We start from the raw sequence: 27,280 nt of genomic DNA, 5'->3' as shown, positions 1-27,280 counted from the left end.
CTCCAGCTTTGACAGCCCACCTGCTGCCCTTAATTGGACAGGGAGGCCTGTCTGCATGCCAAGTAAGGGATGCACCCCAGTTAAAATCCAAAAGAATGACTCCTGTTTCCCTTTCCAAAAGTGAAAATCCAGCCCTGAGTGCTGCATTATCTAATCACTACTACTTGATTTATATCTTGTCCTATTCTTTTCAATTTTGGTGATTTTTTTTATTACAAGTTACAACCTTAACATCAGTTTCTCAATAAAAAGAAACTCCAGTGTTTGCATGAAATGAAAGGTAATTGTGTGATTAGGGTAAGTGCCTGTTGAATAGTGTATTTTATTGTTATTGGTTAGTCAATTAAATTGATGAAATACAGACTCTGTCTGCCGTTAACCCTTTGAATTCTACACTCGTTTATTTAATTCATAACAAAATATACAAAACAGATTACAAATTCAGAAAATATTGAAAATTATGAAATTATCTTATCCAGCATTAGAAATTCACGAAAAATTGATTTTGTAGATAATAAAATGACAGAGAATATTTTGAAAATGTGAAAACAAATGCGATTCTCAAAGGGATCATCATGGTGTTTGACCAGCTAAATAAGCTGGTGAATATTCTGAAGATTATTCAAACAAAATTCTACAGTGAATTATAATCCAGTCGCTGTCAAATCATCAGGGCCTCCCCTTTGGTTTCTGGCTCATTAACTTTACATTTTCTTCTGCATTGGGTGAGCAGTTGGTTCTTGCCTCAGTTCGCAATCCAACAATGAACTGATACATCAGGACACCAAATATGGCACCAATGATTGGGCTGGCAACTGGGATCCAAAACCAATAGCTGCCAGCACTGAAAAAACAGAGAAATATGACAAATGTGGACTTACAGTGAATCAATAAAATGAAATGAGGAAATGTTATCAGAACACTCTTCAGCATATAAACAAATCATTTTACCAATTCCATTGTCAATGGCATTTTAAGAGTATCAACATTGTGGCTAATGACTCTTTGACAAGCGGCCCATCATCTGACACCTCAAAAGTGTCACTGTCATCTACAAAGAATGCGATGAAATACTCGCCACTCATCTGGATGATTACAGTTAATAAAAATATTCAAGGAGCTCAACACCATCCAGGACAAGGAAGTCCATTTGATTGGCATCCTGCCACGAGATGCTATATTCAACCCCCTCAGCACCAGCTCATTAAGGCTACAGTAGGCACTAACTACAAAATACACTGCAGCAACTCACCCAGGTTACTTTTTTCAGCACCTCCTAACCCTGTCACCTCTACCACTGAGAAAAACAAGACCACTAATAACGCAAGAACACCATCACCAAGTCTCTCTTCAATTTATCCTAACATGGGCATTCTTCCATTGTCTCTGGAACTCCCTACCTAATGCCATCATGGGATCTGCACCAACATAAGGATTGCAGTAGGTCAAAATGATGGCACACCACCAGACATGGACAATAAATGCAGCCAATGCCAGAGTCCCTCACATCCCATAAATAACAAGTTCCCCTAAGTATCTTAATATAGTTGAGACCTGCTGAACCACTGCCTTTGCTAGGTTGTTAGAGGGAATTCAGATTTATTCATGCTACATGCAGTGGCATGTTGCCCAGTGCTGACAGTGATAGTCTTTATGATTAAGTCAGGCTGAAGGAGAGCATTTTCTATTGGTTATTCCTTGCAGACTGAATGTTATGCAACTCCTTCCGGAAAGGTTCCCAGGCAACCTCCAAGGTCAGTCAAAATGACTTGTGGCAAGGTTAGTGATTTTACCTTCTCCTTTAGGAGAAAATTGTTCAGCATATTAGAAAGTCTAGGAGGAGTTGGCAACTACACTTCAAAGTTTAGAAACTGAATTTTCTGTCAAATGGTATCTATCCTATGAGCAGAGTGTAGTAAATTGATTATCTCCAAAAGCAAGAATTTTCTGGTGACAATAAACTCTGACTGTCCCAAGAAAATAACCTTCTAAATGAAGAGGACAATCCTCCTGAAAAGTGTCTTTCACCCGAGAGTAAAATACTGTGAAGTTCAATAGAGTCATAAAATATAAGGCTCAATCTGACCGCATGACCAGTGGCAGTGATGGACATTCTGACAAGATGAATGACTTTTTGCTAATATCTCATTGGATTCTCTGCTCTGTTCAGTCAAAAATAGATATATAAGAACCCTTTAATTAGCTTTGTTATGCCTTAAGGGTCAGGAACAAACATATTTAGCAATTCCTCTGGGACGGTGTTGAGCATGGCATTCAATTCTCTTAAAGAATACAGGTATTGAAAGGCCCATTATTGTTTAATATTAACCTTACTTTCTCGTCAAAATATAGTCATTCTAATTGAAAAGGAATTATAGCATGTCTACAAATAAGAAACGATAACAAAACATACCTGAAAACTTCAGATCCCCAACCAGCAATTGCAGTAAACAAGCGAGGTCCAATATCTCTGGCAGGATTTAATGAGTACTGGGAATTTGAACCCATTGACCAGCCAATTATCAGAACCACAAAGCCAATGGTAAAAGCTTCCAGTCCTGTTGGCACTGAGTTGTTCAATGGGTCCACAATGATAAGGATACAAAGTATAAGCGCTGCAGTCCCAATTGCCTGTATTTAGAAAAGGAGAAATCAACCAAATTTAAACAAGAGAGTTTTTCTGTACTTACTTTGCCTGCCAATCTACGGTATCTTTTATTTCATTCAGTACCCAGGAAAATGTCTGAATTGTGATTAATTCTCTTGAAGCAAATGTCAAATTTCTAAAGCAAACCTGACAAAAACCTGAAACCTTCAAATTTTAGCCTAGAATCCTACCAAACCCTATATCTGATGAGATGACAACAGCCATATGGGCCAGGATTTAATGGCCCCTCTTGCCTGCTGGGATGTTACAGTCCCACCAAACTGAATGGAGGTTTAAATAGCTCACTGCAACTGCCGGGGGCGGGGGTGGGGGGGGGGGGGGTGGGGGGGGGTGCTCCCAATGTGACGGGGCCATGAAATCCTGACCATGGATTCAATACTAGAATTTTACACATTTCAGAAACTAGTTCCCCTGTGGAGAAGTGATGTGCCTGCTGCTGCTGCTGCTGCTAAGATAAATACATTTTACTGCAAAGAATTAAAAATTGACTATAGGAATAAATATTTTACACACACTTGCACAAACACACACATAATTTAACATAATTTCAGCTTTTATTAGCAAATTCCTCAGCATGCTGGCAGTCAAAAGAAGAAGTGGGGAAATTACTGGTGAGAGAATAAACTGGATATCAAAGGATAGCTGCCATTTCTTCTCCTATACGCCCTTTTTTGTGAGGGAAAAGGTGTGCAGAACAGGAACATGGGGTGAATCTTATGCTCTTAGGATATGAGTATGAGTCAGGGCCATTTCTTGAGTCCTGACACCATTCTGCCTGTCAGAGCACCCACCTGGGAGATGTCCCTGGAGGTGCCAATTAAGAAGCCACCTCCAGGTCTGTCATCCAGTTAAGGGTGGTATGGGGCTTCATATTCAGAGGGCTGCAGCCTTGGTAGGACTGCAGCTCCACTGGCAGAAGTAGGCACTGCTGCTGCAGGATGGGGACTGTGAGGGCTCCTCTATCGTGAAACCTGCTAAAGAAGTATTTACATTACATAAATAAACTATGGCCACAGCTGCCAGGCCACCCCTGAGGAGGAGAACGCCCTCTAGAAGGTGGCTGGTAGCCACATCTGCGGCCTGCCAAAAAGCTGCTGTGGTGGGGGGAGGGTGAGTGTAGGAGGCCTTGCAGGCCCCTTCAGGCCAGCCGCCAGCAAGCTGCCTCCAGACATCTGCTGGGCTTGGTCCTCAATGGGGTAGCTGTCCACCACCAGGCAGGTCCCAGCAGCACACCCAATCAGCCCACAAATGGGCACTTAATTCTGTAGATTAGCTACCTGCCACTGCCAGGCGGGTAACCTCTGCCAGTGATTAACCCCCTCCAGGAAGATCACCCGGAGGCAAAATGCCCACTGATCCAACACCTATACCTCTGACATTCATCCAGTTCCCACCTTCAGGCCCACCTCATGGGACTGGGAAGATTTCACCCATGATGTCTGAAATTACTTTTTCAAAATTGAATGATGCATTTTATCATCCGAATAAACAACTTCTGGTAAGGAAGAGGAAGAAAAATGCCAGAAAAGATTTGATTCTGCTGCCAGGCCTAAAGATGGCATGCATTCTAAGTGCCCACTGCTGCACACTGACTGCAGTGTACAGATCATGGCTGGAATAACTGCTAGTACTGTCCTCTAAGATCACCCACAGGAATTTTTCTCCTGGTTCTCTGGTAACTGGCACAACTCAGTAACTTATTTGTGAGGAAGGTACAATCGCCTCAAGCATTACTGGGAAAGTGAAATGGCTCTGTTTGGATCTCAGACAAGGACACTTGGGGACCTGTGGGATGAGAGCCAGGCACAGCATAAAGCATCTCCAGTGCTGCCCAGAAAAGGGACCGAAAGGAAATTCTGCCTTTTGATTTTGGTAAAAACACATTCTACTGCAATATATCATCACATATTAGTAAAATTTACTGAAAATGGTAAAAGATTTAACAATTAATGAGAGACCTGCAGTTTGGATGTATTCATGTTAGAAATGCAAATCAGGCAATTGGAATGTGGCCTCAACTATTCAATAAAATAATCAAATTAAAAGGGCTGGATTTACACGGAGTTGGGCCAATTCCAGAGGCCTTTAAAATTGTGGGCAGATCTCGATTCCGGGATTCCAACCCCCATTCCCAGCACCAGCAGTTTTCCCTCATGCGGGTAACAAGCCTGTACACTGTAATCCCAACCTGACCAGTTCCTTCACTGTGATAGGCATTACAGACTCCTCCCCACTGCAATTTTCGTGGAACCAGGCCAGCTTCTCGAGGACAAGTGGTTCACAGCTGCTCAGAGCAGTCGTGAACCACAGTCTGGATTCCGGAACCTTTTGAAAGCCATGTCACCTCTATTCCCCCATGCCACCATCATGTCCATTCAACCAATATGCACTACATGCAGAACCAATGAGCCATATAATAACAATGTCAAGTTTTGAAATGCTCATGAAAAATACAACTATTCGGAAATCTGCTTTGCAAAAAAACTGCTGCTCTTACTACCCTATAAAAATGTCAATCAGCTAGAACCATTATAGTATCAATAACAGAAACTTTACTCCACTTCACACCTCCTATGCTTGTCCATATAAACATACAGACATTGAGAAAACAGGTCAAAGAAAGAATAACTTATTTTAACATCACAAAGATGTCAATCAATCAAAGCAAAAACTCCCCTTCTACATATCTAAACAGACCCCTGCTAAGCTAATCTATTAGTGAATCTTAGAGTTCAGCCAAGCGTTCATAATGAGGCCACCTGGATAAACATATGCCTTGCCATCTGTTTCTGTTGATCCAATTTCCAGGAGACATGGAGAGCATGGAGGAGGCATGGTCATGGAGGGGGCATGGAGAATGGATGGGAGATGAGGAGTGAGGGGGGTGAGGGCCTTTAATATATATGGGACGAAGTCCCAGACAACCGAAGCAGGCCTTCTAATCAGCTCGATACTCGGCTGCATCCGGGTTCAGTGGGCTGATTTGATCCCACCCCTGCCTCACTGGACCACATATAATGCATACAGGGGCCATCTACATGGAAATGGGTCTTACCGAGTTGGGAAATTTTTCGCCTCGAGCTTCCTGCCTTGTTAGCAAAAATCTGGCCCAAACTGTCCTGTGAGATGACAAGTTTACGGTTTTATCACTTTAAATGCATGATGTCTATTGAAGTTCTACTCACTTACCTGATCAAAAATGCCATTTACTGCACTCAAATGTTCATGTGGATAAGTAGTAAATATTCCAGCAGTGGAGTTTGCTCCAATTACTGTTAGCTGTTTATTACCATAATGCCACAATTTATCTGTAATGATATAATTATTAATAGAATTTTGTTTTGAGATTTACTTTCCTGATTTTTCCAACAGCCACGTGTAGCTTTTTCTGGACTAAGGAAAATTTTACCCCCCAGAATTTAATTTTGCTCACAAACGTAAAAAGATTACAAAAACTTGACACTGAAAATAAATAGAGTACAGAAAATATCACCAATATGCAACTTGACAGAGGTTAAAGCAGAGTACCAAAGACCCCAAGGAAAATAATAAAAGGCTGAACTTTAACAACCTAAAAAGGTTGTTCACAATAGATTCTTCCCAAGAAGATAATTTTGTTTTATTTTAGGCTTCAACGTTAGCTTTTACCAATCTGAACTCCTCAACAGAGCCTTGCATGCTAAGGATGCATAGGTCAGTGAGGCCACAGAGTTTTTTAGCCATTTAACTTAATTGACCAGGTGCTTCTTTAAAGGGCCAGTACACCCGTGAAAGGGAGGCAGATTCAGGCTTAGAGTGTTTTTCTTAAATAAGGGCCCCAACGTTCACTGGGAGGCAATGGCGGGTAGGGGGGTGGGGGCACAGTCTTGCAGTCAGGAAAACAGAAATGGGGTTCCTCAGGTCATGCAGAATTGAAAGTCAGGACCTGAGTACCATCTTTAAAATTTCTTTCCTGGCCACAGCCAGACAGATTGAGAGGCTGAGTCATTTTGAGGATCAGCAAATCCTTTTATGCCAGATTGTGTGACGCGAAGCCCACAGACAGCGCGGCCGCCCAGTCCTTCCTGTCCTCTATCATGGAGGTCTTAGACAGCAGTACACGGTAGAGTCTGGACAAACCGCTAACTCCTGATGAACTGACTAAGGCCCTTGAGTCCTTCGATAAGAGTAAAACTCCCGGAAGCGACGGCTTACCAGCTGAGTTGTATTCAGCTCTGTGGGACTGGATTGGCCCAGATCCGCTAGAAGTGGACGAGAGTATGCTCCTAGCTGGCAGTATGTCAGAATCCATGAAGAAAGGCATCATCATCCCCCTCTACAAGCAGAAGGGGGAAAGGGAGGAAATTAGAAATTGGTGACCCATCTCACTGTTGAATGTGGACAATAAGATTCTGTCTAAAGTCATCGCCAATCGGGTCAGGTCTGCTCTGGAGTTGGTGATCCACCCTGACCAGACCTGCGCTGTACCAGGCACGAAGACCTCTGACAGCCTTGTGCTGCTCAGAAATACGATTGCCTATGTATGGGACAGGAGTGTGGACACTTGCCTCATCAGCCTGACCAGGAGAGGGCCTTTAACAGAGTATCGCACACCTACATGGTGGATGTGCTCTCCAAAATGGGGTTTGGGGAGGGAATCAACAACTGGATCCAACTGCTCTATACTAACATCAACAGTGCAGTTTCAATCAATGGGTGGGAATCAGAAAGCTTTCCAATTAAATCTGGAATCAGGCAGTGCTGCCCTCTCTTCCCTGTCCTGTTTATGTGTTGCATAGAACACTTTGCTGAGCCCATCAGGAAGGATCCGGGTATAAGAGGAGTGACGATCCCAGGCAGTGGAGGCACTCAGGTTAAAGACTCCCTGTACAAGAATGATGTTGCCGTCTTCTGCTCGGAACGCTGTCAGTGCACAGACTGATCAACATCTGCAACCAGTTTGAACTGGCCTCAGGAGCCAAGGTAAATCGTGGCAAGTGCGAGGCCATGTTCTTTGGGAACGGGGCTGACAGGTCCTTTGTCCCCTTCACTGTCAGGGCTGATGGCCTGAAGGTGCTGGATATATGGTTCGGAGGGACCAGGGCACGCATTAGAAACTGGAAGGAGCGAGTGGCTATGGTGAAAAGAAAACCGGGCATGTGGGAGCAACGCTCCCTCTCCATTACGGGTAAGAACCTGGTCATCAGGTGTGAGGCACTCTCGCTGTTGCTGTACGTGGCGCAGGTCTGGCCCATTCCACACTCCTGCACTGTGGCGATCCCCGAGCCAGCTTTTGCTTTACCTAGAGGTCGAAAATGGATCATGTTTGCAGGGACATGATATACAAGCCTCTAGATAAAGGGGGGAAAAACATGCCCAATATCACCCTCATCCTGATGGCCACCTTTGTGTGTGGCTGCATCAAGCTACGCAAACACCAAGTGTCACTACGTGCTGAGGTTCTACCTGTCCCCTGTGTTACAAAGGATGGGTCTGGCCACGCTGCCGCGGAACGCTCCAAGTAGTTGGACCGTGCCGTACCACCTGTCCCTCGTGGAAAAATTTATGCAGAGAAATATCTTTGACCACAAGTCCATCAAGCAGTGGTCTGCATGTAATGTCCTAGAGGCCCTGAGGGAAAAGGAGATGGTGGATCCTGTTGGATCATTCCCAGAGCAGACTGTCAAAGTTATTTGGCAGAATGGCTCATCGCCAGAACTTTCCAACATGCACCAAGATGTAGCTTGGCTGGTGATGAGGGAGGCCTTCCCCATCAGATCCTTCCTACACATCAGGAGTCTCAACCCCTCTGCACGTTGCCCCGAGGTGGCTGTGGTGGGAAGAGACCGTTGTTCACCTCCTTGTGCAATGTGCCTTTGCAAAGAAGGTCTGGAGAGAGGTGCAGTGGTTTTTGTCGAGGTTCATCCCGAGCAGTGCTGTGACGCAGGACTCTGTGCTCTACAGGCTGTTCCCAGGGACGCACACTGAGACAAACACCGACTGCAACTGGAGGATCATCAACTCGGTGAAAGACGCTCTTTGATCTGCCCAAAACTGGTTGGTCTTCCAGCGCAAAGAATTGTCCCCGACTGAGTGTTGCCGACAGGCACATTCCAAAGACCAGGACTGCGTGCTGAGAGACGCATTAAAGCTTGGGGCAGCCACCGCAAAGGCGCAATGGGGAGAGGTCGCTGTCTAAGACTTTTCTGCCATAGTGCACCAAGGGGCTGGGAATTGTATAGACCCCTTGGGCTGTATGACTCACAAGAAATGTATGCAGGGAATACTAAATGTATCATAATTGTATGGAAGCACCTCAGAGTGCAACATAGCATAGCAAGTTTACAGCACAGAAAGAGGCCATTTGGCCCATTGTGTCTGTGCTAGCTGAGAAATGAGCCACCCAGCCCAATCCCACCTTCCAGCAGTTGGTCCGTAGCCCTGCAGGTTACAGCGCTTGAGGTGCATATCCAGACATCTTTTAAATGAGTTGAGGGTTCTGCCTCTATTATCCTTTCAGGCAATGAGTTCCAGACCCCCCACAACCCTCTGGATGCAAAACTTTTACCTCATCTGCCCTCTAATCTTTCTATAATCACATTAAATCTATGCCCCCTAGTCACTGACTTCTCTGCTAAAGTAATTAGGCACTTCCCATGCACTCTATCCAGGCCCCACACAATTATGTACATCTCAATTAAATCTCACTCAGCCTCCTTGTTCCAAGGAGAACAACCCCAGCCAATCCAATCTTTCCTCATGGCTGAAATTTTCCAGTCCTGGCAACATCGTTGTAAATCTCTGTACCCTCTCTAATGCGATTACATCCTTTCTGTAATGAGGTGACCAGAACTGAATGCTGTACTCAAGGGATCTACATCAAGTTGTCTGACTGTCTGTAATGACCATATAGAAATGTCTGTAATGTTTATTGATTGTATGGAAGCACCTCATGATCTCTGTGGAAAAGTTGAATATGATTGCACTTTTTGTGATGGCCATTTTGAAATGTTTTGTAATGTTCTTTCAGATATTTTATGAATAAAGTATATTTTTCCAAAAAAAAAGATTGAGAGGCTGAGTGGCTATCGGGTGAATAGGCCTGCAACATCAGGGTGAAGTTGAAGAGCGTGGAAGAGGGAGAGACTGTGGGATGGATTAGAATCCTAGCCCCTTTTTGAGAATCATGGATCAGCCATAACTCTCAAATGATCCCTCCCAATTTCAGGTTGAGAAAGACTGATCCTAAAGATGCTAGATGGGTCTGAAGGACTGTTCTATTTGCCCCCAAAGGAAAGGAGCCCCCTGAGAGTATTACCTCTTCCAGGTAGCCTTTTTAACAAGCTTCAGCTAGATTATAATATTCCGGATGTTATGAGGGCTGGAAATCTCTTGTCAGTAATGTACCTCCCCACCAAAGGGTGTACAAAGATAGGTTCATGAGTTGGCGATACAGAATCACAGAATGCAGAAGACTATGTGATGCAATATAAATTCTAAACCATATAGAGAATGCAATTTTATTTCCAATAGAGAATCCAGTTTTTAAATTTGTGTTGTTACAGTAAAATATTTAATTAGGATATCCATCAATTATTAAAGTAACAATCTAAAATTCCAGTGTGTGTTTTCAATATTTATAGTATTTCTCAAAGTTGCATAACTAATTTCTTACATATGGAGGTGGCATCTCAATTGTAATGAAGTTGGGCCCTTTCATATCCCAAATTAGGTTGTAGCAATGTTAATTTCTCAGTAAGGAATATCCTCTTTGATTCTTGAGAAAGGATATATACCTATTCATTTCCAGGTAAGGTCTGTGCTCATCAATTCTAAGAAATCCAGGCTGTGGGGGCACATGATCATCAAATTTTTCATTACTCATCTTGCTGTGTCTCAAGGTTATAGCACAGTTCTGGGCTAAAAATTCAGTTGATTGTGATTTTGGGGCAAGCAGCATAAAATCATCTCATTATATATTACACTGTGGTAGCTTTGTTGACATCTTGCAAAAAAAAAATGATTTACCCTGTGACTTTGTGTGTGAATCCCTCTTATCAGAAGTCATCATTATGGATGTGAGAAGGGATAAATGTTAAAAAATGAACCCTTTTTAATTTTTTCAGCTTTCATACATAGGAAAATAACTCTTTTAACCTTATAACTAATGTCCTTTAGGGAAGGAAATCTGCCATCCTTACCTGGTCTGGCGTACATGCGACACCAGACCCAGAGCAATTTGGTTCACTCTTGAATGCCCTCTGAAACGGCCTAGCAAGCCGCTCAGTTCTCAAGGGCAATTAGGGATGGGCAATAAATGCTGGTCTACCCAGTGAAGCCCCCATCCCATGAACAAATTTTAAAAAATCTTTATTATGGCTGGATTCCTTTACACAGGTTCTTTCACAATTGAATGTCATGGGGACATAGATTGCGGAGAGCTGAAAAGAATGGATGGGCAGGGGAGCAGATCTCAGGCGTCCGAACAGAGTGGAAGCAGAGGGGGGAGGAGTTTGGGGAGCCATGGAGGACATCAGGAGGCCATTGGATTGTGGGGCGGGCGGTGGTCCAATCACTGGGAGGTTAACAAGTTTGCTTGAAGGCCAGGAAGGAAAGCATGCCTGCTCCTCCCAGCTTACAAGCAGTCCTGGAAAAATGTTTATCTGTTCAATGCAGCAGTCCTCAGCTGCTTGATTTCCCCATGGTCAAGGAGACCTGTCAGAGCAAGGTTAAATTGGAACAGGGGAAAAATCAGAAGCTTGCAGCCTTATTAAAATATTGAGAAACCTGCCTCCTGGGAGCAGATTGGTCACCCACCATTATCCCACCTCTGATTAAACAGCATTTGGGCAGGTTTGAGAAAAACTGGCTCCGGTTTGAATTTTTACTTTCCACTCAATTCAACCCAGCTGTTTTTGAGGGTTAAAATATCCCCAGGATCACAAGAAGATGATTGATGAGGTAGCTGAAGAGAGAGGGAAGGTGCCTCTCCCCTCCCTCCACCCCCTCTTCCCCACCCCACCTCCCACCAATTAACTGCAGTTAAAACGGAAGTAGAAAGTTATTCGCTTCTTTCTCATCCCGATCTTCCCAATCTCAATTTTAAATTGCAGGTAGTAAGAACGTCCATCCCCAATTTACTAGGATCATCTTTAAATATATAGATTGGGCTCAGGTGGCATCTTCCAGACCTGGTCTGCTATTTTGACCTGAACACTAAGTGAATAAGCATGGCTTCTCACTAGGTCTACCCTGGTAGCAACTGGAGCCAGGAGTAGAAGATAAGCAGCAAGGTAAATTGTTTTAAAATTGATTACAGGTTTCTTTGTGAGGAAGGAGGAGCAGCAGAGCTTCCCACCCATCAATCTCCAAATTCATACCTTCTCCAAAACAGGTTGAACATTGAGGCCCCCTCCCCCGGCAAAATAGTGAGCTCTGTTACCTGCAAAAATGAATAAGAGCCACAAGGAGGGATCTGCAGTTTGAAAATGCCATGAGTAAAATCATCAATCCTGAATCGCAGCCTAGGGCTGCTCTTTAAGGGAGCAGAGGCTGGAGTTGGCACTTCAGCACTGCCGATTCTCAACCCATATGCCTTTTAACCATAGGCTCCCTATTGGGAAGACAGGCTTGAAGATTTTGCCAGGATTTCTTAGCAGAAGTTGAAAAGCTTAACACTAATGAAATTAGATTAAATGAAAAGAATACTATAAAAAGCCTTTTCAAAATTTGGAGCTCCAAGCCACGAGTAAAGTGACTTGAAGGGCTAGAGGCACCATGATAACTGAGAATAACACACATTGGTAGTAGGTGAATTGCTAGAGGTCATGATGCAGGATGACATTAAGTAGACACTGAGAAAGGCATAGATTAATCAGGGAGCCAGCACATATTTGAAAAAGAACAGGTCAAAAAGTACCATTTCTTACAAACGGTCAAGCTCACCGTGGCCTGTAACTTTTATATAAAAGTTCCTTCCTGTACGGCTGCAACAGGTGACATTAGCAATATTTCACAGTTTGCAGTCCATTGTTGTACTTGGGCAGTCACTCGGGCTATTTATGACCAGAGGAACATTTACATCTTTTTGCCCGTGGACAGAACAAAGCAAGGCAAGAGAGCACTAGACTTCGCCTGCATTGAAGCTGACACAGCTGCACAGTGCCATAGACACATTTCCTTGCATGCTCATCATTGTCAGACCTAGTATCTTTCTGAACAGAAAAGGATTTCACTCACTCAGAGTCCATTTTGTTTGCAGCCAAAGGACATGCATCATACAGGTCGATGCCTGGCTTTCCATGATGCATTCAAATTGTGCCAGCCCAACAACTGTCAGATTACAAGCAAGGCAACAAGACCTTTCCCCTTCAGATTTGTCTCACAATTCCTGTCAGGAATCTGGCCATACATGCAGAGGTAGCGTACAATGGGAGCCAAGCTGCCATTCCGAAACAGCCAGCGTACTCAAACAGCTCTCCCTCTGCGGAGGCAAGTTGGAAAGAACAATGCAGTAGAACCCTGATCGGGTATTCACATCTGAGCCATTTGTTGCATAACTTTGTCATGATGAGGGATTTGCAAATCATCCACGGAATGATCTGGAAAAGGACCCAAAACTGTAAGAACCCCTTAGCAAGTATTTTATTTCTGCACTAGGGAGGCCCATTGAGGTTTTGTCAGGCACAGTTCCCTGCCAGCATCACCACTGGGTGCCAGAAGGCTATTGTGCTATCCTGACAACACACAGCCCAAATGGCCAATGCGCTGCCAAGATAGCTAATTTGGACCACACAGGTCCAGGCAATGAATTTGGACATTACTCTTCAAATAACAAGCATTAAGCTCCAAGATGGGCTCAGCGTTGGTTCTCCTTAAAGGGCTTGGCACACAAATTGGAGGAAACACAATTTTTAAGAACTTCTTCTTTTGCAAACTGTCTGAAAACATGCTGGTATATTTTTGGAGATGTTGTGCCAGAGAGCAGCAATGCAGAGGACTAGGTGACCTGTCCACAGAAAAGCTGCAACTGGTATGGGGGCTGCAGTGGCTGTGCCTCTGGATCTGCAGCATGACAGGGAAATGATGCAGAGGCTGTGGAGAGGGCAAGGTCTGTGCAATGCCCTCTGCCAAGTTGGAACTGGGCTCCTCTATGTTGCTTGACAGTGACAAGAGGTTATCTAGGTGACCAGTCAATGCATCCAGCATGTCAGTGTGTCTACCCATCAACACTCTCTTGTATGCCACCACATTGAGGCCCTAATCTGAGTCCTTGGCAGCATAGCTCGTCTGCAACATTGCCCTCCAATGAGGTGGCAAATGGAGCATCCTTCCCTCTGGTCAGGCTGCAATCAGCTCATGCCCAGATGACTCACCATAGACTGATCCCAAATCTATACTAGCCATATATGCAGTGCCATTATCTGAGCTGGTGGCTGTGAGTGTCAGATCAAGTTTTGGAGCATTTCCCCTAGTGCCAAGTTGCTGCTTTCCCTCTTCTGTGGAGCACTTCTTGGGTGTCTGAAAGCAGGAACTCACAGAACACTGGTGTTAGGGAAGGCAGTGGGGATGGGAAGCAAGAGGTCCATGATCATACCATCAGCAGTTTGCTCAGCATGCCAGATAGCAGGATGAGGGTGTGCTGGAGCTGGGAAGGGGCATAACACAGGAACATACTGTCATCGTCAATGTTCTCAATGATAAGAGATGCCACAGGCTCTGTCACAGCCGGCCCCAGGATGCTGAGAACCTCTCAATAAGGCTCAGGAGAAGCTCCAATTTCCTGCCTGCCCCCCTAACCTTGACTGCCTTGTCAATCAAAAGCCTGCCTAACTCAGCCTTGATTATATTCAATGACCTAGCCTTCACTGTTCTCTGTGAGTGACTGCCTGCCTTTCAGAAGGGCAAGCTAAGTGCACCACATGATCTCAGCACAATATTGATCAGCTCCCCATTGTACGCAGAGGCAGCGAGCAGCACAGAACCCATTTAACCTTACATTACAGTCATAGTCATGAGAAGGGAGCTCCAAATTTTCTTGCTGCCCACCTCCAACAGAATCAGCATGAGCAGGTCAAGAATTGCAACCTCTGCTCCCATACGATGGGCCAGGTAAATTTTTAGTCCCTGATGTCTATGGCTTTCAGCCCTACCCAAATGAAATAACCATCTCATTCCTCTCAGCTCTTTAAAAATCTGAACCATCTCAATTCTCAAAATGTTAATTAAATAAATTCAATTGTGTGAACCTTTGTTCATAATTTAGAGATAAATTCCAGAATTAATAGGTAATAGATAAATGAAGACAACAGTATCAGAGGCAATATTTGTAGCACCCTATAATATAGAAAGATGCTCTATATTTGGGTGTATTTATATAATTAATAGTTTTCTATTTGAATTTCAATAAAAAGGTTTAAATTGTTTTATGTTTTAAATACAATATTAAACAATCTTACATGATACATTATTGAAATTTGGTGGCTTCATTACTCACCGTAATACAAACCAAACATTATTCCTGATCCAAGAAAGGCACCTAATGTTTGTGCCAAAAAGAAGAAGGGAAATTTTAACCAGGGTTCACAAGCAAGTAAGCACAAAGCAAAGGTCACTGCAGGATTCAGATGAGCTCCTATACAAAGGACAAAAGAGTTGTGATTTTATATAGAGTAAATGGTTGATTTTACATACAAGTAGGATATAGGAACATAAGTGTTATTCACAATAAGAGGGTGTGGTGGAAGAATTAATCCAGGCTGGTCTTTTGGTTCAATCTGTTTTATTTTCAAGATAACTCCTTAGTGCTACTGACTTCCAAGTAGCTTCCACACAAAGTGTTCCGGCTGTATCTTTTTATTCTATTTAGATGGGATAATCATTGCCCATCACCTGTTTAACTAGCAATTGTCTTTAACAAGGTGATTGCCATGCGGTGTGATCATTTATACATTGACAGTAGGGACATAGGAGCAGGAGTAGGCCATTCAGCCCCTTGAGTCTACTCCACTATTTAACTAGATCATGGCTTATCATCTATCTCAGCATCACTTCCCCATGCTATCCCCATTTCCTTGATGCCTTTAATATCTAGAAATCTATCATTTTCTTGTATGTCTTGAACATACGTAATGACTGAGCTTCCACAGCCTTCTGGGCTAGAGAATTCCAAAGATTTGCTACCCTCTGTGAAGAAATCCCTCCTTATCTCTGTCCTAAATGGCTTGCCCCTTATTCTGAGACTGTGTCCCCCTGGCCCCAACCAGGGAAAACATCCTTTCTGCATCTACCCTGTCGAGCCCTTTAAGAATTTTGTTTCAATGAGACCACCTTTCATTCTTCTAAACCCTAGAGAATACAGACCAAATCTTCTCAATCTCTCCTCATAGGACAGTCCCACCATCCCAGGAATCAGTCTGGTGAACCTCCACTGCACTCCCTCTTTGGCAAGTATACCCTTTTTTAGGTAAGGAGACCAAAACTGTACACAATACTCCAGGTGCAGTCTAATCAATGTTTGATACAATTGAAGCAAGATTTATAATATAACATATACTTATAATATTCTTGGTATGCAGTGAAACTGAGCAATAAAAAATGTGAAGATATTTGTTATTAAGTGTTTTGGTTCTTCACCTCTATCTAATCCATAGCAAAGTACTACCTAGTGTCCATTGATGAAAATTACACATGGTTTAGCCTGCAACAGAATTGAATGCATGGAAGCTGCACCATTTGTCAGATATGTAACATAGAAACACAGAAAATAGAAGCAGGAGTAGGTCATTCGACCCTTCAAGCCTGCTCCGCCATTCAATATGATCATGGCTGATCCTCTATCTCAATGCCATACTCCCACTCTCTCTCCATACCCCTTGATGCCTTTAGAGTCTAGAAATCTAACTATTTCTTTCTTAAATATATTCAGTGACTTGACCTCCGTGATAGACAATTCCACAAGTTCTCCAACCTCTGAGTGAAGGAGTTTCTCCTCATCTCAGTCCTAAATGGCCTACCCCGTATCCTGAGATTGCGACCCCTTGTTCTAGACCCCCCCAGCCAAAAGAAACATCTTCCCTGCATCCAGTCTTTCCAGCCCTGTCAGAATTTTATACGTTTCAATGAGATCCCCTCTCGTTCTTCAAAACTCCTCTGAATACAGGCCTAGTTGGCCCAATCTCTACTCATACGACAATCCTGCCATCCCAGGAATTAGCCTGGTGAACCTTTGCTGCACTCCCTCTGTGGCAAGTATATCCTTTCTTAGGTAAAGAGACCAGAACTGCACACAATACTCCAGGTGTGGTCTCACCAAGGCCCTGTACAGCTGAAGTAAGGCATTCCTGGTCCTGTACTCAATGTACTTGCAATGAAGGCCAACATACCATTTGCCTTCTTAACTGCTTGCTGCACCTGCATGCTTGCTTTCAGTAACTGGTGTACAAGGACACCCAGGTCCCTTTGTAGTTTCAGTATTATGTACTAGGGTGTGTGGAATCTGAAATAAACCAAATGTGAACAAAGTTAAGAAATGGGTGCCACAAGTCAAAATGACTTTTTTTAATTCTTTAAGCAAAAACGTGTTTGGTTTCCTGCACCATGTGGAACACCATCATAGAAAGGAATTGGTTCACCTTGAATATTAGGAAAAGTGTTGATAAATGCCACGCAAGCCAAACTGTCTGCTGCTGAACAAACAGTGTCTTCAAATTTACCACACCATTCGTAAACCCCAGCTAATCCAAAGCTCTGCTGCCTGTGTCAGGTTTTGTACCAAGTCCTTTTCACCCATTACCCCATGGCTAGCTGAACTATATTTGGCTTCAATGTCAAGTCCAGCAATGCCTGAAACTTAAACTTATGTTCAGATTCACCCATGATGTTTCCCCTGTCTATCTCTCCTCTCCAGCCCTACAACTCTCCAGGAAATCTGCGTTCTTCCAATTCTGGTCTCTTGTGCATCTCTAATTACCTTTGCCCCTCAGTTGGCAGTTGTGCCTTTAATTATCTAGGTCTTAAGCTCTGGAATTCCGTCCCTAAACTGCTCCATCTCTCTACCTCACTCAACTTTTAAGATATTCCTCCCATCTCTCTTCCCAAGCTTTTGGTCAAATGTGCTAGGAGGGAAGACTTACATTTAGACAGCACGTTTATGGCCTCAGGGCTTCTGAAAGCATTTTACATCCATTGAATTACTTTTTGAAGTGTTGTCTCTGGGCTGGATTTTACGCTATCGGCAGCATAGAGGACAGTTGGGGTGGTGGTGGGGGGGGGTTCGTAAAATCCATTGGGTGGCGTCCGGTGGCCCTCCTGCCCTTGGGCCTATTGAGTCCCTTAAGTGGCCAATTAATAGGCTCTTAAAGGTCTCATCCTTCCCCCACCATTTCACCTGCAGAGCGGGGAGGCCCCTGCTAAGCAGTTAGTCTGGCAGCTTTAGCTGCAGTTATTGGTTACGGGCAAGGGGGTAGGGGAACCTCCTTTGTGGGTCCCCTGTGCCCATTGGAGGTAGCAACCGCAGCCCCCCAAGATCACACTTCCGCCTTTACCCTCCCCGCCTGGCCTCCCAAACCTTCCCCCCCCACAACCACCCCCCTTGCCGGACTTATCTCCAGTCCAGGCTCCTCTTTGTTGGGCCTGGTTGCAGTCCCAGCAGTGGCCACCACTCCTGCCTGGCATTGCTGGGACTACAGAGGTGTCAGCCACCTCGATTGGCCAGCAGCTCTCTAAGGTGGAACTTCCTCCTGAGATAGGGGTGGAGGTATCATCTTAAAGCAATTAACCCTGCTTCCAGCATTAAATTATTGTGGGGCAGCCATCAGTTTTATGCTGGGCTCACCACCGACTTTTTTAGCCAGGCAGTCTTGGGCCATGACACGCCGTAAAATCCAGCCCACAGTGTAACCATTCTGGAATGGCTATGTTTTAAATTTTGGCAGGTAATGGCTCGCCACCACCTTCTAAAGGGCAATTATGGATTAGCAACTACTTAGCCCCTAAAAGAATTACATTGCATTTCCTTAGATATGGTCCCAATGCTTTTCTTCTTTGGAATTATACACCAGCTGCACCCTCTTATTTCAACTTCTTGTACTCAGTTCTTTCACGTCTTTAAAATTGTACTATTTAGCTCATATTGGCTCTCCTCATTCTTCAAACCAAAATGTATCACTTCACACTTCTCTGCATTAAATTTCACCTGCCATGTGTTTCCCTTTTTGATCAGTCTGTCCTTCTGAAGTCTCTTACTATCCTCCTCATTGTTTCCTACATTTCCAAGTTGCATATCATTGAAAACTTTGAAATTCTGTCCCGTGTACCCAAGTCCAGGTCATTAATATTAACCAAAAAGAGCAGTGGTCCTAATAGCGACCTCTGAGGAACACCACTGAAAACCTCACTCCAGTTTGCAAATCACCCGTTCACCACCACACTGCTTTCGGTCCCTTAGTCAATTTTGCATCCATGCTGCCACTGTCCCTTTAATCCTATGGGCTTTAATTTTGCTAACAGGGCTATGTGGTACTTTGTCAACCATCTTTTGAAATTCCCTATACACAGCATCAACTACATTACCCTCATCAATGCTCTCCATTATTTCATCAAAGAACTCTATTGAATTAGTCAAACACAATTTTCCTTTAATAGATCTGTGCTGACTTTCATTTATTAGCCCAAGCTTAATCAAAAGCCAATTATTTTGTCCTGGGTTATTGTCTCTAAAAGATTCCCCACCAGCCACATTAGGTTGACTGGCCTGCAGTTCCTGGGTTCCTTTCAGCCAACCTACTGTCCTTGCAGCCAACTCCTTTCCTCCCTCCCCTGTAACATAAACACTGTACAGCACCCCTGCCCCCCACCATCCCACCCTGCCATCACTCACCCTCGATGGGTCCCGGGGTGCATTATTGGCAGCAGCCACCACCTCCCTGGCACTGCTGAGCAATTAAGAGCTGTCAGCTTTTCATAGGCTAGCAATTCTTTGCAGGAGGGACTTCTATCCCTGATGTCCTTGATTACAGGGAAAGGCCTGCCACTGCCCGTTTAGGTGCCTGATTCAGACCATAAGACCTATGTCTATGAGCAGAAGTAGGCCATTCAGCCTGTCGAGTCTGCTCCGCCAATCAATGAGATCATGGCTGATCTGATAATCCTCAACTCCACTTTCCTGCCTTTTCCCCATAACCATTGGTTCCCTTACTGATTAAAAATCTGTCTATCTCAGCCTTGAATATACGTGATGACCCAGCCTCTCCAGCCCTCTGTGGTAAAGAATTCCACAGATTCACTCTGAGAGAAGAAATTCCTCCTCATCTCTGTTTTAACTGGGTGACCCCTTATTCTGAGACTATGCCCTCTGGTCCTAGATGCTCCTACAATGGGAAACAACCTCTCAGTACCTACCCTGTCAAGACCCCTAAGAATCTTATATGTTTCAATAAGGTCACCTCTTATTCTTCTAAACTCCAATGAGTACAGGCCCAAACTACTCAACCTCTCCTCATAAGTAAATCCCTCCATACCTGGAACCAACCTAGTGAACCTTGTCTGGACTGCCTCCAATGCCAGCATATTTTTCCTTAGATAAGCGGACCAAAACTGTTCACAGTATTCTAGGTGTGGTCTAACTAATGCCTTGCATAGTTTTAGCAAGACTTCCCTATTTTTATACTCCATTCCCTTTGAAATAAAGGCCAACATTCCATTTGCCTTCCCAATTGCCTGCTGAACTTGTATGCTAGCTTTTTGCGATTCATGCATGAGGACCCCTAAATCCCTCTGTACTGCAGCTTTCTGCAGTCTTTCTCCATTTAAATAATATCCAGCTCCTCTATTTTTCCTGCCAAAGTGCATAACCTCACATTTTCCCACATTATATTCCATCTGCCAAGTTTTTTCGCATTCACTTAACCTGTCTATATCCCTCTGTAGACTCTTTGTGTCATCCTCACCACTTGCCTTCCTACCTATTTGTGTGTCATCGGAAAACTTGGTGATAATACATTCATTTCCCTCATCCAAGTCATTACTATATACTGTAAATAATTGTGGCCCCAGCACTGATCCTTGTGGCACTCCACTAGTATCCTCACTGGCTACGGGTAAGGTCCCAGAGGACTGGAGAATGGCCAATGTTGTTCCAATGTTTAAGAAGGTTAGCAGGGATAATCCAGGAAATTACAGGCCGGTGAGCCTTACGTCAGTGGTAGGGAAATTATTGGACAAGATTCTTCGTGACAGGATTTACTACCATTTGGAAGCAAATGGGCGTATTAGTGAGAGGCAGCATGGTTTTGTGAAGGGGATGTCGTGTCTCACTAACTTGATCGAGTTTTTCGAGGAAGTGACAAAGATGATCGATGATGGAAGGGCAGTGGATGTTACATATATGGATTTCAGTAAGGCCTTTAACAAGGTCCCTCATGGCAGACTGGTACAGAAGGTAAAGTCGCATGGGATCAGAGGTGATCAGGCAAGATGGATACAAAATTGGCTTGGTCATAGAAGACAGAGGATAGCAGTGGAAGGGTGCTTTTCTGAATGGAGAGCTGTGACTAGTGGAGTTCCGCAGGGATCAGTGCTGGGACCTTTGCTGTTTGTAGTATACATAAATGATTTGGAGGAAAATGTAACTGGGCTAATTAGTAAGTTTGCAGATGACACTAAGGTTGGAGGAGTTGCAAATAGTGAAGAGGTGTTGGAGAGGGTGCAGAGGAGGTTTACCAGGATGTTGCCTGGTCTGGAGGTTATTAGCTATGAGGAGAGGTTGGAGAAACTCGGATTGTTCTCACTAGAGCGATGGAGATTGAGGGGCGACTTGATAGAAGTTTACAAAATTATGAGTGGCATGGACAGAGTAGATAGTCAGAAGCTTTTTCCCAGGGTGGAAGAGTCAATTACTAGGGGACATAGATTTAAGGTGAGAGGAGAAAACTTTAGAGGAGATGTGCGGGGCAAGTTTTTTACACAGAGGGTAGTGAGTGTCTGGAATTCGCTGCCAGAGGAGGTGGTGGAAGCAGGTACGATAGTGGTGTTTAAGAGGCAGCTTGACAAATACATGAATAGGATGGGAATAGGGGGATGCGGTCCCTGGAAGTGCAACATGTTTTAGTTGACGGGCAATATGATCGGCACAGGCTTGGAGGGCTGAAGGGCCTGTTCCTGTGCTTTACTTTTCTTTGTTCTTTGTTCTTTGTTCTAGTTACAGGTTGCCATCCTGATAATGCCCCCCTTATCCCAACTCTCTGTATTCTATTAGTTAGCCAATCCTCTATCCATGCTAATGTACTACTCCCAACTACATGGGTTCATATCTTATTAAGTAGCGTTATCAAATGTCTTTTGGAAATACAAATATATTACATCTATTGGTTCCCCTTTATCTATCCTGCTTGTTACCTCCTCAAAGAATTCTAATAAATTTGTCAGGCATGATTTCCTCTTCATGAAGCCATGCTGACTTTGCTTGATTATACTATGCATTTCTAAATGCTCTGTTATTACATCCTTTATAATAGAATCTAACATTTTCCCAATGACAGATGTTAAGTCAACTGGTCTATAGTTACCTGTTTTTGTTTTTGTCTCCCTTTTTGAATAAGGGTGTTACAATGGCAGTTTTCCAATCCTCTAAGACTTTTCCAGAATCTAATGATTCTTAGGAAGATTACTACCTGTGCATCCACCATCTCTGTAGCTACTTCCTTTAATATCCTAGGATACAACCCATCAGGTCCAGGGGACTTATCAGCCTTTAGCCCCATTAGTTTCCCTAGTACTTTTTCAGTGGCGATATTTATTGTATGTGTTTCCTCCCCTGCTTTTGCCCCTTGATTATTTAGTAGTTTTGGAATGCTATTAGTGTCTTCGACCGTGAAGACTGATGCAAAATATTTATTCAGCTCCTCTGCCATTTCCTAGTTCCCCATTATTATTTCCACAACCTCATTCTCTAAGGAGCCTATGTTCACTTTGGCCTCTCTCTTCCTTTTTATATATTGAAAGAAGCTCTTACTGTCCATTTTTATATTACTATACATTACTCCCACCAATGTCTTCTTTCCCTTGTTATTTCTTACCTCCTCCACCCATATGGATTCTACATTTTCTGATCCAAGATCATTTTTTGCTATCGTACTTATGCCATCTCATACTAACAAAGCTACCCCACCACCATTTCCTTCCTGCCTGTCCTTTCAAAAAGTCACATACCCCTGAATATTTAGTTCCTACGTCTCCATAATAGCTATAAGATCATACCCATTAACCTCTATTTGTGCCGTTACTTCATTTATCTTGTTCCTAGTACTACATGCATTTAAGTAAAGAGCCACTCATTTTGTCTTTTTACCATTTTCCCCCTTTGACCCTATTTGCTGTTGTTTTTTATGTTTGCTCACTCTGTCCCTTCCTGTCACACTCTGGGTATAATTACCTAAATAGCTGCCCTACAATGCTACCATATCCTTTTGCTTGGTAAGCCTACGTATCCTCTCTCCAGAACCCTCCCCCCACTATTTAGTATAAAGCCCTCTGTACAGGCCTAGTTATTCCATTCACCAGGACATTGGTCCCAGCAAGTTTTAAGTGGACCCTGTCCCACCAGAACAGCTCCCTTCTACCCCAGTACTGGTGCCAGTGCCCCATGAACTGGAACCCATTCCTCCCACATCAATCTTTACCACTTGGTGGTACAAAGGAATCTGGGTGTCCTGGTACACAAAAATCACAAAAAGTTAGTATGCAGGTGCAGCAAGTGACAAGGAAGGCAAATGGGATGATGGCATTTATTGCAAGCGGGTGGAATATAAAAGTAGTCAAGTTTTACTGCACTTGTACAGGGCCTTGATGAGGCCACATCTAGAATACTGTGTAAAATTTGGTCTCCTTATTTAAGAAAGGATTTAAATGCTTTAGAAGCAGTTCCAAGAAGGTTCAGTCGACTCATTCATGGGATGAAGGGCTTATGAGGACTTATGAGGGCTTATGAGGAAAGGTTAAGCCTTTACCCTTTTTTTTTATTCATTCATTGGGGTGTGGGGATCGCTGGCTGGGCCAGCATTTATTGCCCATCCCTAGTTGCCCTTGAGAAGGTGGCGGTAAGCTGCCTTCTTGAACCGCTGCAGTCCATGTGGTGTAGGTTCACCCACAGTGATGTTAGGGAGGGAGTTCCAGGATTTTGACCCAGCGACAGAGAAGGAACGGCGATATATTTCCAAGCCAGTGTGGTGAGTGACTTGGAGGGGAACTTCCAAGTACTGGTGTTCCCATCTATCTGCTGCCCTTATCTTTCTAGGTGGTGGTGGTCGTGGGTTTGGAAGGTGCTATTTAAAGAGCCTTGGTAAATTCCCATTGGAGTTTAGAAGAATGAGAGGTGATCTTACAGAAATATATAAGATCTGGAGGACACTTGACAGAGTGGATACGCAGAAGATGTTTCCTCTAGTGGGGGAGGCTAGAACAAGCGGACACAGTTTAAAAATAAATCTCCCTTTTAAGATGGAGCCAAGGAGAATTTTTTTCTCTCAGAGGGTAGGTAGTTTGTGGAATTCTCTTCCCAGAAAACAAGGACAGGCTGGGTCTTTGAATTCATTCAAGGCAGAGTTAGACAGATTTTTGACAGACAAGGGACTCACGGGTTATGGGGAGCAGGCAGGAAAGTGGAGTTGAGACCACAATCAAGTCAGCCAAGATCTTATCGAATGGTGGAACAGGCTCGAAGGGCCGAATGGCCTACTCCTGCTCCTAGGTCCTATGTTCTTATGCCCCATGTCCTATGTTCCTTTGTTCCTTTAATTACACATGACAAATTTTGCTTTACTTTACACTTTAGGAGGAATAAAACACTAAGATAAAAGCAAAATACTGAAGATGCTGTAAATCTGAAATAAAAATAAAAAATGCTGGAAAAACTCAACAGGCCTAACAGCATCTGTGGAGAGAAAGACAGAGTTAACGTTTCGAGTCCATGTGATTCTTCTTCAGGAGGAAGAAGAGTTCCTATCAGTCATACTGGTTTCAAAGTCACAGACCTTTGGACTAAACTCTCTGAGTTTTCCCTGTAAGTGAGGTAACTGATACCAGTCTCTACTACACCAGTGAAACTCATGTCTGACCTTTGGAGTGGAGAGAAAAAGACTTTCAGCCATTAATGTGGACTTGCATCAAAATGGCAAAAGGACCATGTTCCAACTCACTTCACTGCATTTCAATGACTTTTTAATAATGTCACTTAATGCCACTAGCTCTCATTGAAGGAGGTATGGACATTTTTATTTTTTAAGAGTGTCAGCATAAGAAAAGCCATAAGGCGCAGCACCAGTAACTCGGTGTGTTCTTAACTTCTTTTCAGAGAGGCATTTTCAACTGGGAAAGTAATTATCTTTTATGAAAGGTGTTCTACCCAGAGCTACGCGCGTAATGTTCTGAAAATCCCTTAATTCTTCATGAATATTTACATACCTGAGACTTTACTCGTTACCAATATACCCAGAGCTACTGCAAATCCACTGACAAAAGTAACAGTCAAAAACTCTTTGTGCGTACCATAACTGAGAACAAATTGTGCTATCACTCCACAGCTAAGCATCTGCAAAGAAAAATTACAATAATCAATAGAGAATATTTGCTCCCTTTGTAGATTAACCTGCATCCCCATTGTGTCTGAAGAGTGAAATAGACTGGGGTAGATTAAAATTCAAGGCATGTTTTAGATTTTTAAAGTAGGAAGTTGGCATGGGATAGGGAGGACAGGGGTGGTGGGGTGGTGTTTGCTACTGTGGTAACCCGCTGTCACTACGGTGGTATTATTTTCCACTCTTGGGTTTTAGTTTTGTTGCTTGGCACAATATTGACAGATTGCACTCCATATTTATGGGAGAGCTCAAATGCCAGCTTTAGCTGATAATTGTACTAAAATGGCCAAGATTTGCTAGCTGAGTCAATTATTCAACACAGCATTGTGCCTACGTGCTTCACCTCAGTAAGAAAGAAATAATGGCAGCTATTGTCTAGCCCAGCTTGCATATGGGCATTTCCTGTCAGATGGTTTTGGGAGTCGCGCAGGTTTTGCTGCTCTTTGAATTGTAGGTCACCTGCCCCTTGCTCTAATTTCCTCCCCTCTCTTAAATCAGAGCGTTAAACTGCAAACTATCTCAAATAAATTAATAAGTGCATTTAAAGAAAAAAATTTGTCAGCGTTCGCAAATTGAAGCGGAATTGTGTAAAAATAAAGATTAAAAATCTTTAATTACACATGACAAATTTTGCTCTACTTTACACTTTAGCAGTTGGAGGAACAAACCACTAAGATAAAAGCAAAATACTGCAGATGCTGGAAATCTGAAATAGAAACAGAAAACACTGGAAAAACTCAGCCGGTCTAACAGCACCTGCTGAGAGAGAAACAGAGTTAATGTTTCGAGTCCATATGATTCTTCTTCAGGAGGAATAAACCAGTTGTCAGCATAAAATAAATCACAAGCAATAGGAGAACATTAATTATTTTAGAATGTTTAAGATAAATAAATAATAACTACTTAAAATTATACAATTCTACATATTCTTGGAGACTGCAAGCAGGCTCCATACTTAAGTTTACTTCTGCAGTTAAAATTCATTATATGTATCAACCTGTGAAAATACCTATTTTTATGACAAATAAACTTTGCCCTATAATTTTGTAACTGCCGCAAAAATTCATCAAGTATAAAAAACGTGCTTGTCAGTAACAAAACGCTATTAAAGTTCAGTGGAAAAACTCACGGTATGAATTAAAGTTCCTAAACATTCAGCAAGGCATTGTTTCATCAGAAGACTTCGGACCTTCAGTATAGTCGTCATTTTTCTGAGGATTTCTTTCTGTTTTTCCATTTTTAAACAATCTCTGAGAGAAGTCGTTGCTGACCCAGATTAAGCGTAATTGCCGGTTCTTTGAGCTCTAAATTTTCCTTTAAATATGCTCAGAATGCCATTGAAACTTTCATCAAACATTATTTAAAGCAAGAGGATGTAGCATGCATCTGACACTAAATCAGCCAATGGTTTGAAAAAGTAAATATCTTGTTATATTAAGCAGTATGTTGCTCATAATAAACCTATGCAATTGTATTTATTCAAACTCACTAGCTTCCCACCATAAGTAATTAAGGCTTTACAGTATTATATTTTGGTCCATAGACCAAAATTATGACAGTGGAAACAAAGCACGGGCAGCTTTTTAACAAAGAACAATTCACTATTCAGTTTCACATCTATGCATAAACTTAAGCACAATCATCCATAATTATTTATTATGTAACTGAAACTCTTTAGAAGCTAGGTGATGTAAAATATAGACTTGTGGATCCCTTGAATTTTGCAAGCAATTTCGGTTTTAATTTCAGACCTAATCTGTTTGCATTCTGGGTCCTAAGCGCATATGGGCATAAAATGAGTGTGATGATAACCAATTTAGCAGTGCAGATACTCACTTCTAGTCTCCAGTGTTCAGGCGACTACAAAACTGACCAGAACCTTTGTCTACAGCAGCCACTAACACAACCAGCCATAACTGTGGCTATAAGGGCAAGTAAAAGGCTGTGTATTCTAAGTGAGTAACTCAACCTGACTCCCCAAAGCCTGTCCACTGTTTATAAG

At 43.1% G+C, this 27,280-nt stretch overlaps 1 protein-coding gene across 1 annotated transcript; it reads right to left on the bottom strand.

Annotated features, from left to right (window-relative positions):
* Positions 1 to 433: 433 nt before the first annotated feature.
* LOC144690751 (aquaporin-3-like) lies at positions 434 to 26,515 on the bottom strand. The gene is made up of 6 exons (XM_078558588.1): positions 26,408 to 26,515; positions 25,106 to 25,232; positions 15,144 to 15,281; positions 5,858 to 5,976; positions 2,414 to 2,631; positions 434 to 844 (listed from the first exon to the last, which is right to left on the bottom strand). Exons 1-6 carry the CDS (start codon positions 26,513 to 26,515, stop codon positions 670 to 672), a joined length of 885 nt encoding a protein of 294 aa, XP_078414714.1. The 3' UTR covers positions 434 to 669.
* Positions 26,516 to 27,280: the final 765 nt, after the last annotated feature.

The sequence above is a fragment of the Cetorhinus maximus genome, chromosome 1 (assembly GCF_964194155.1).
Source record: "Cetorhinus maximus chromosome 1, sCetMax3.hap1.1, whole genome shotgun sequence".
Classification (NCBI taxonomy): Eukaryota; Metazoa; Chordata; class Chondrichthyes; order Lamniformes; family Cetorhinidae; genus Cetorhinus; species Cetorhinus maximus.
Note: the sequence above shows the minus strand (reverse complement) of the source record. Positions and strands in the feature narration are given on the sequence as shown.

What these genes read in the sequence shown, in the direction of transcription:
- LOC144690751 (XM_078558588.1), bottom strand. Translation starts at nt 26,515, where the DNA reads ATGGAAAAACAGAAAGAAATCCTCAGAAAAATGACGACTATACTGAAG. An exon ending in TAGGAACTTTAATTCATACC is followed by an intron (nt 25,233 to 26,407) that starts GTGAGTTTTTCC and finishes TTTTCTTTGCAG; the next exon opens with ATGCTTAGCTGTGGAGTGAT. An exon ending in GGTAACGAGTAAAGTCTCAG is followed by an intron (nt 15,282 to 25,105) that starts GTATGTAAATAT and finishes TCCTTTGTATAG; the next exon opens with GAGCTCATCTGAATCCTGCA.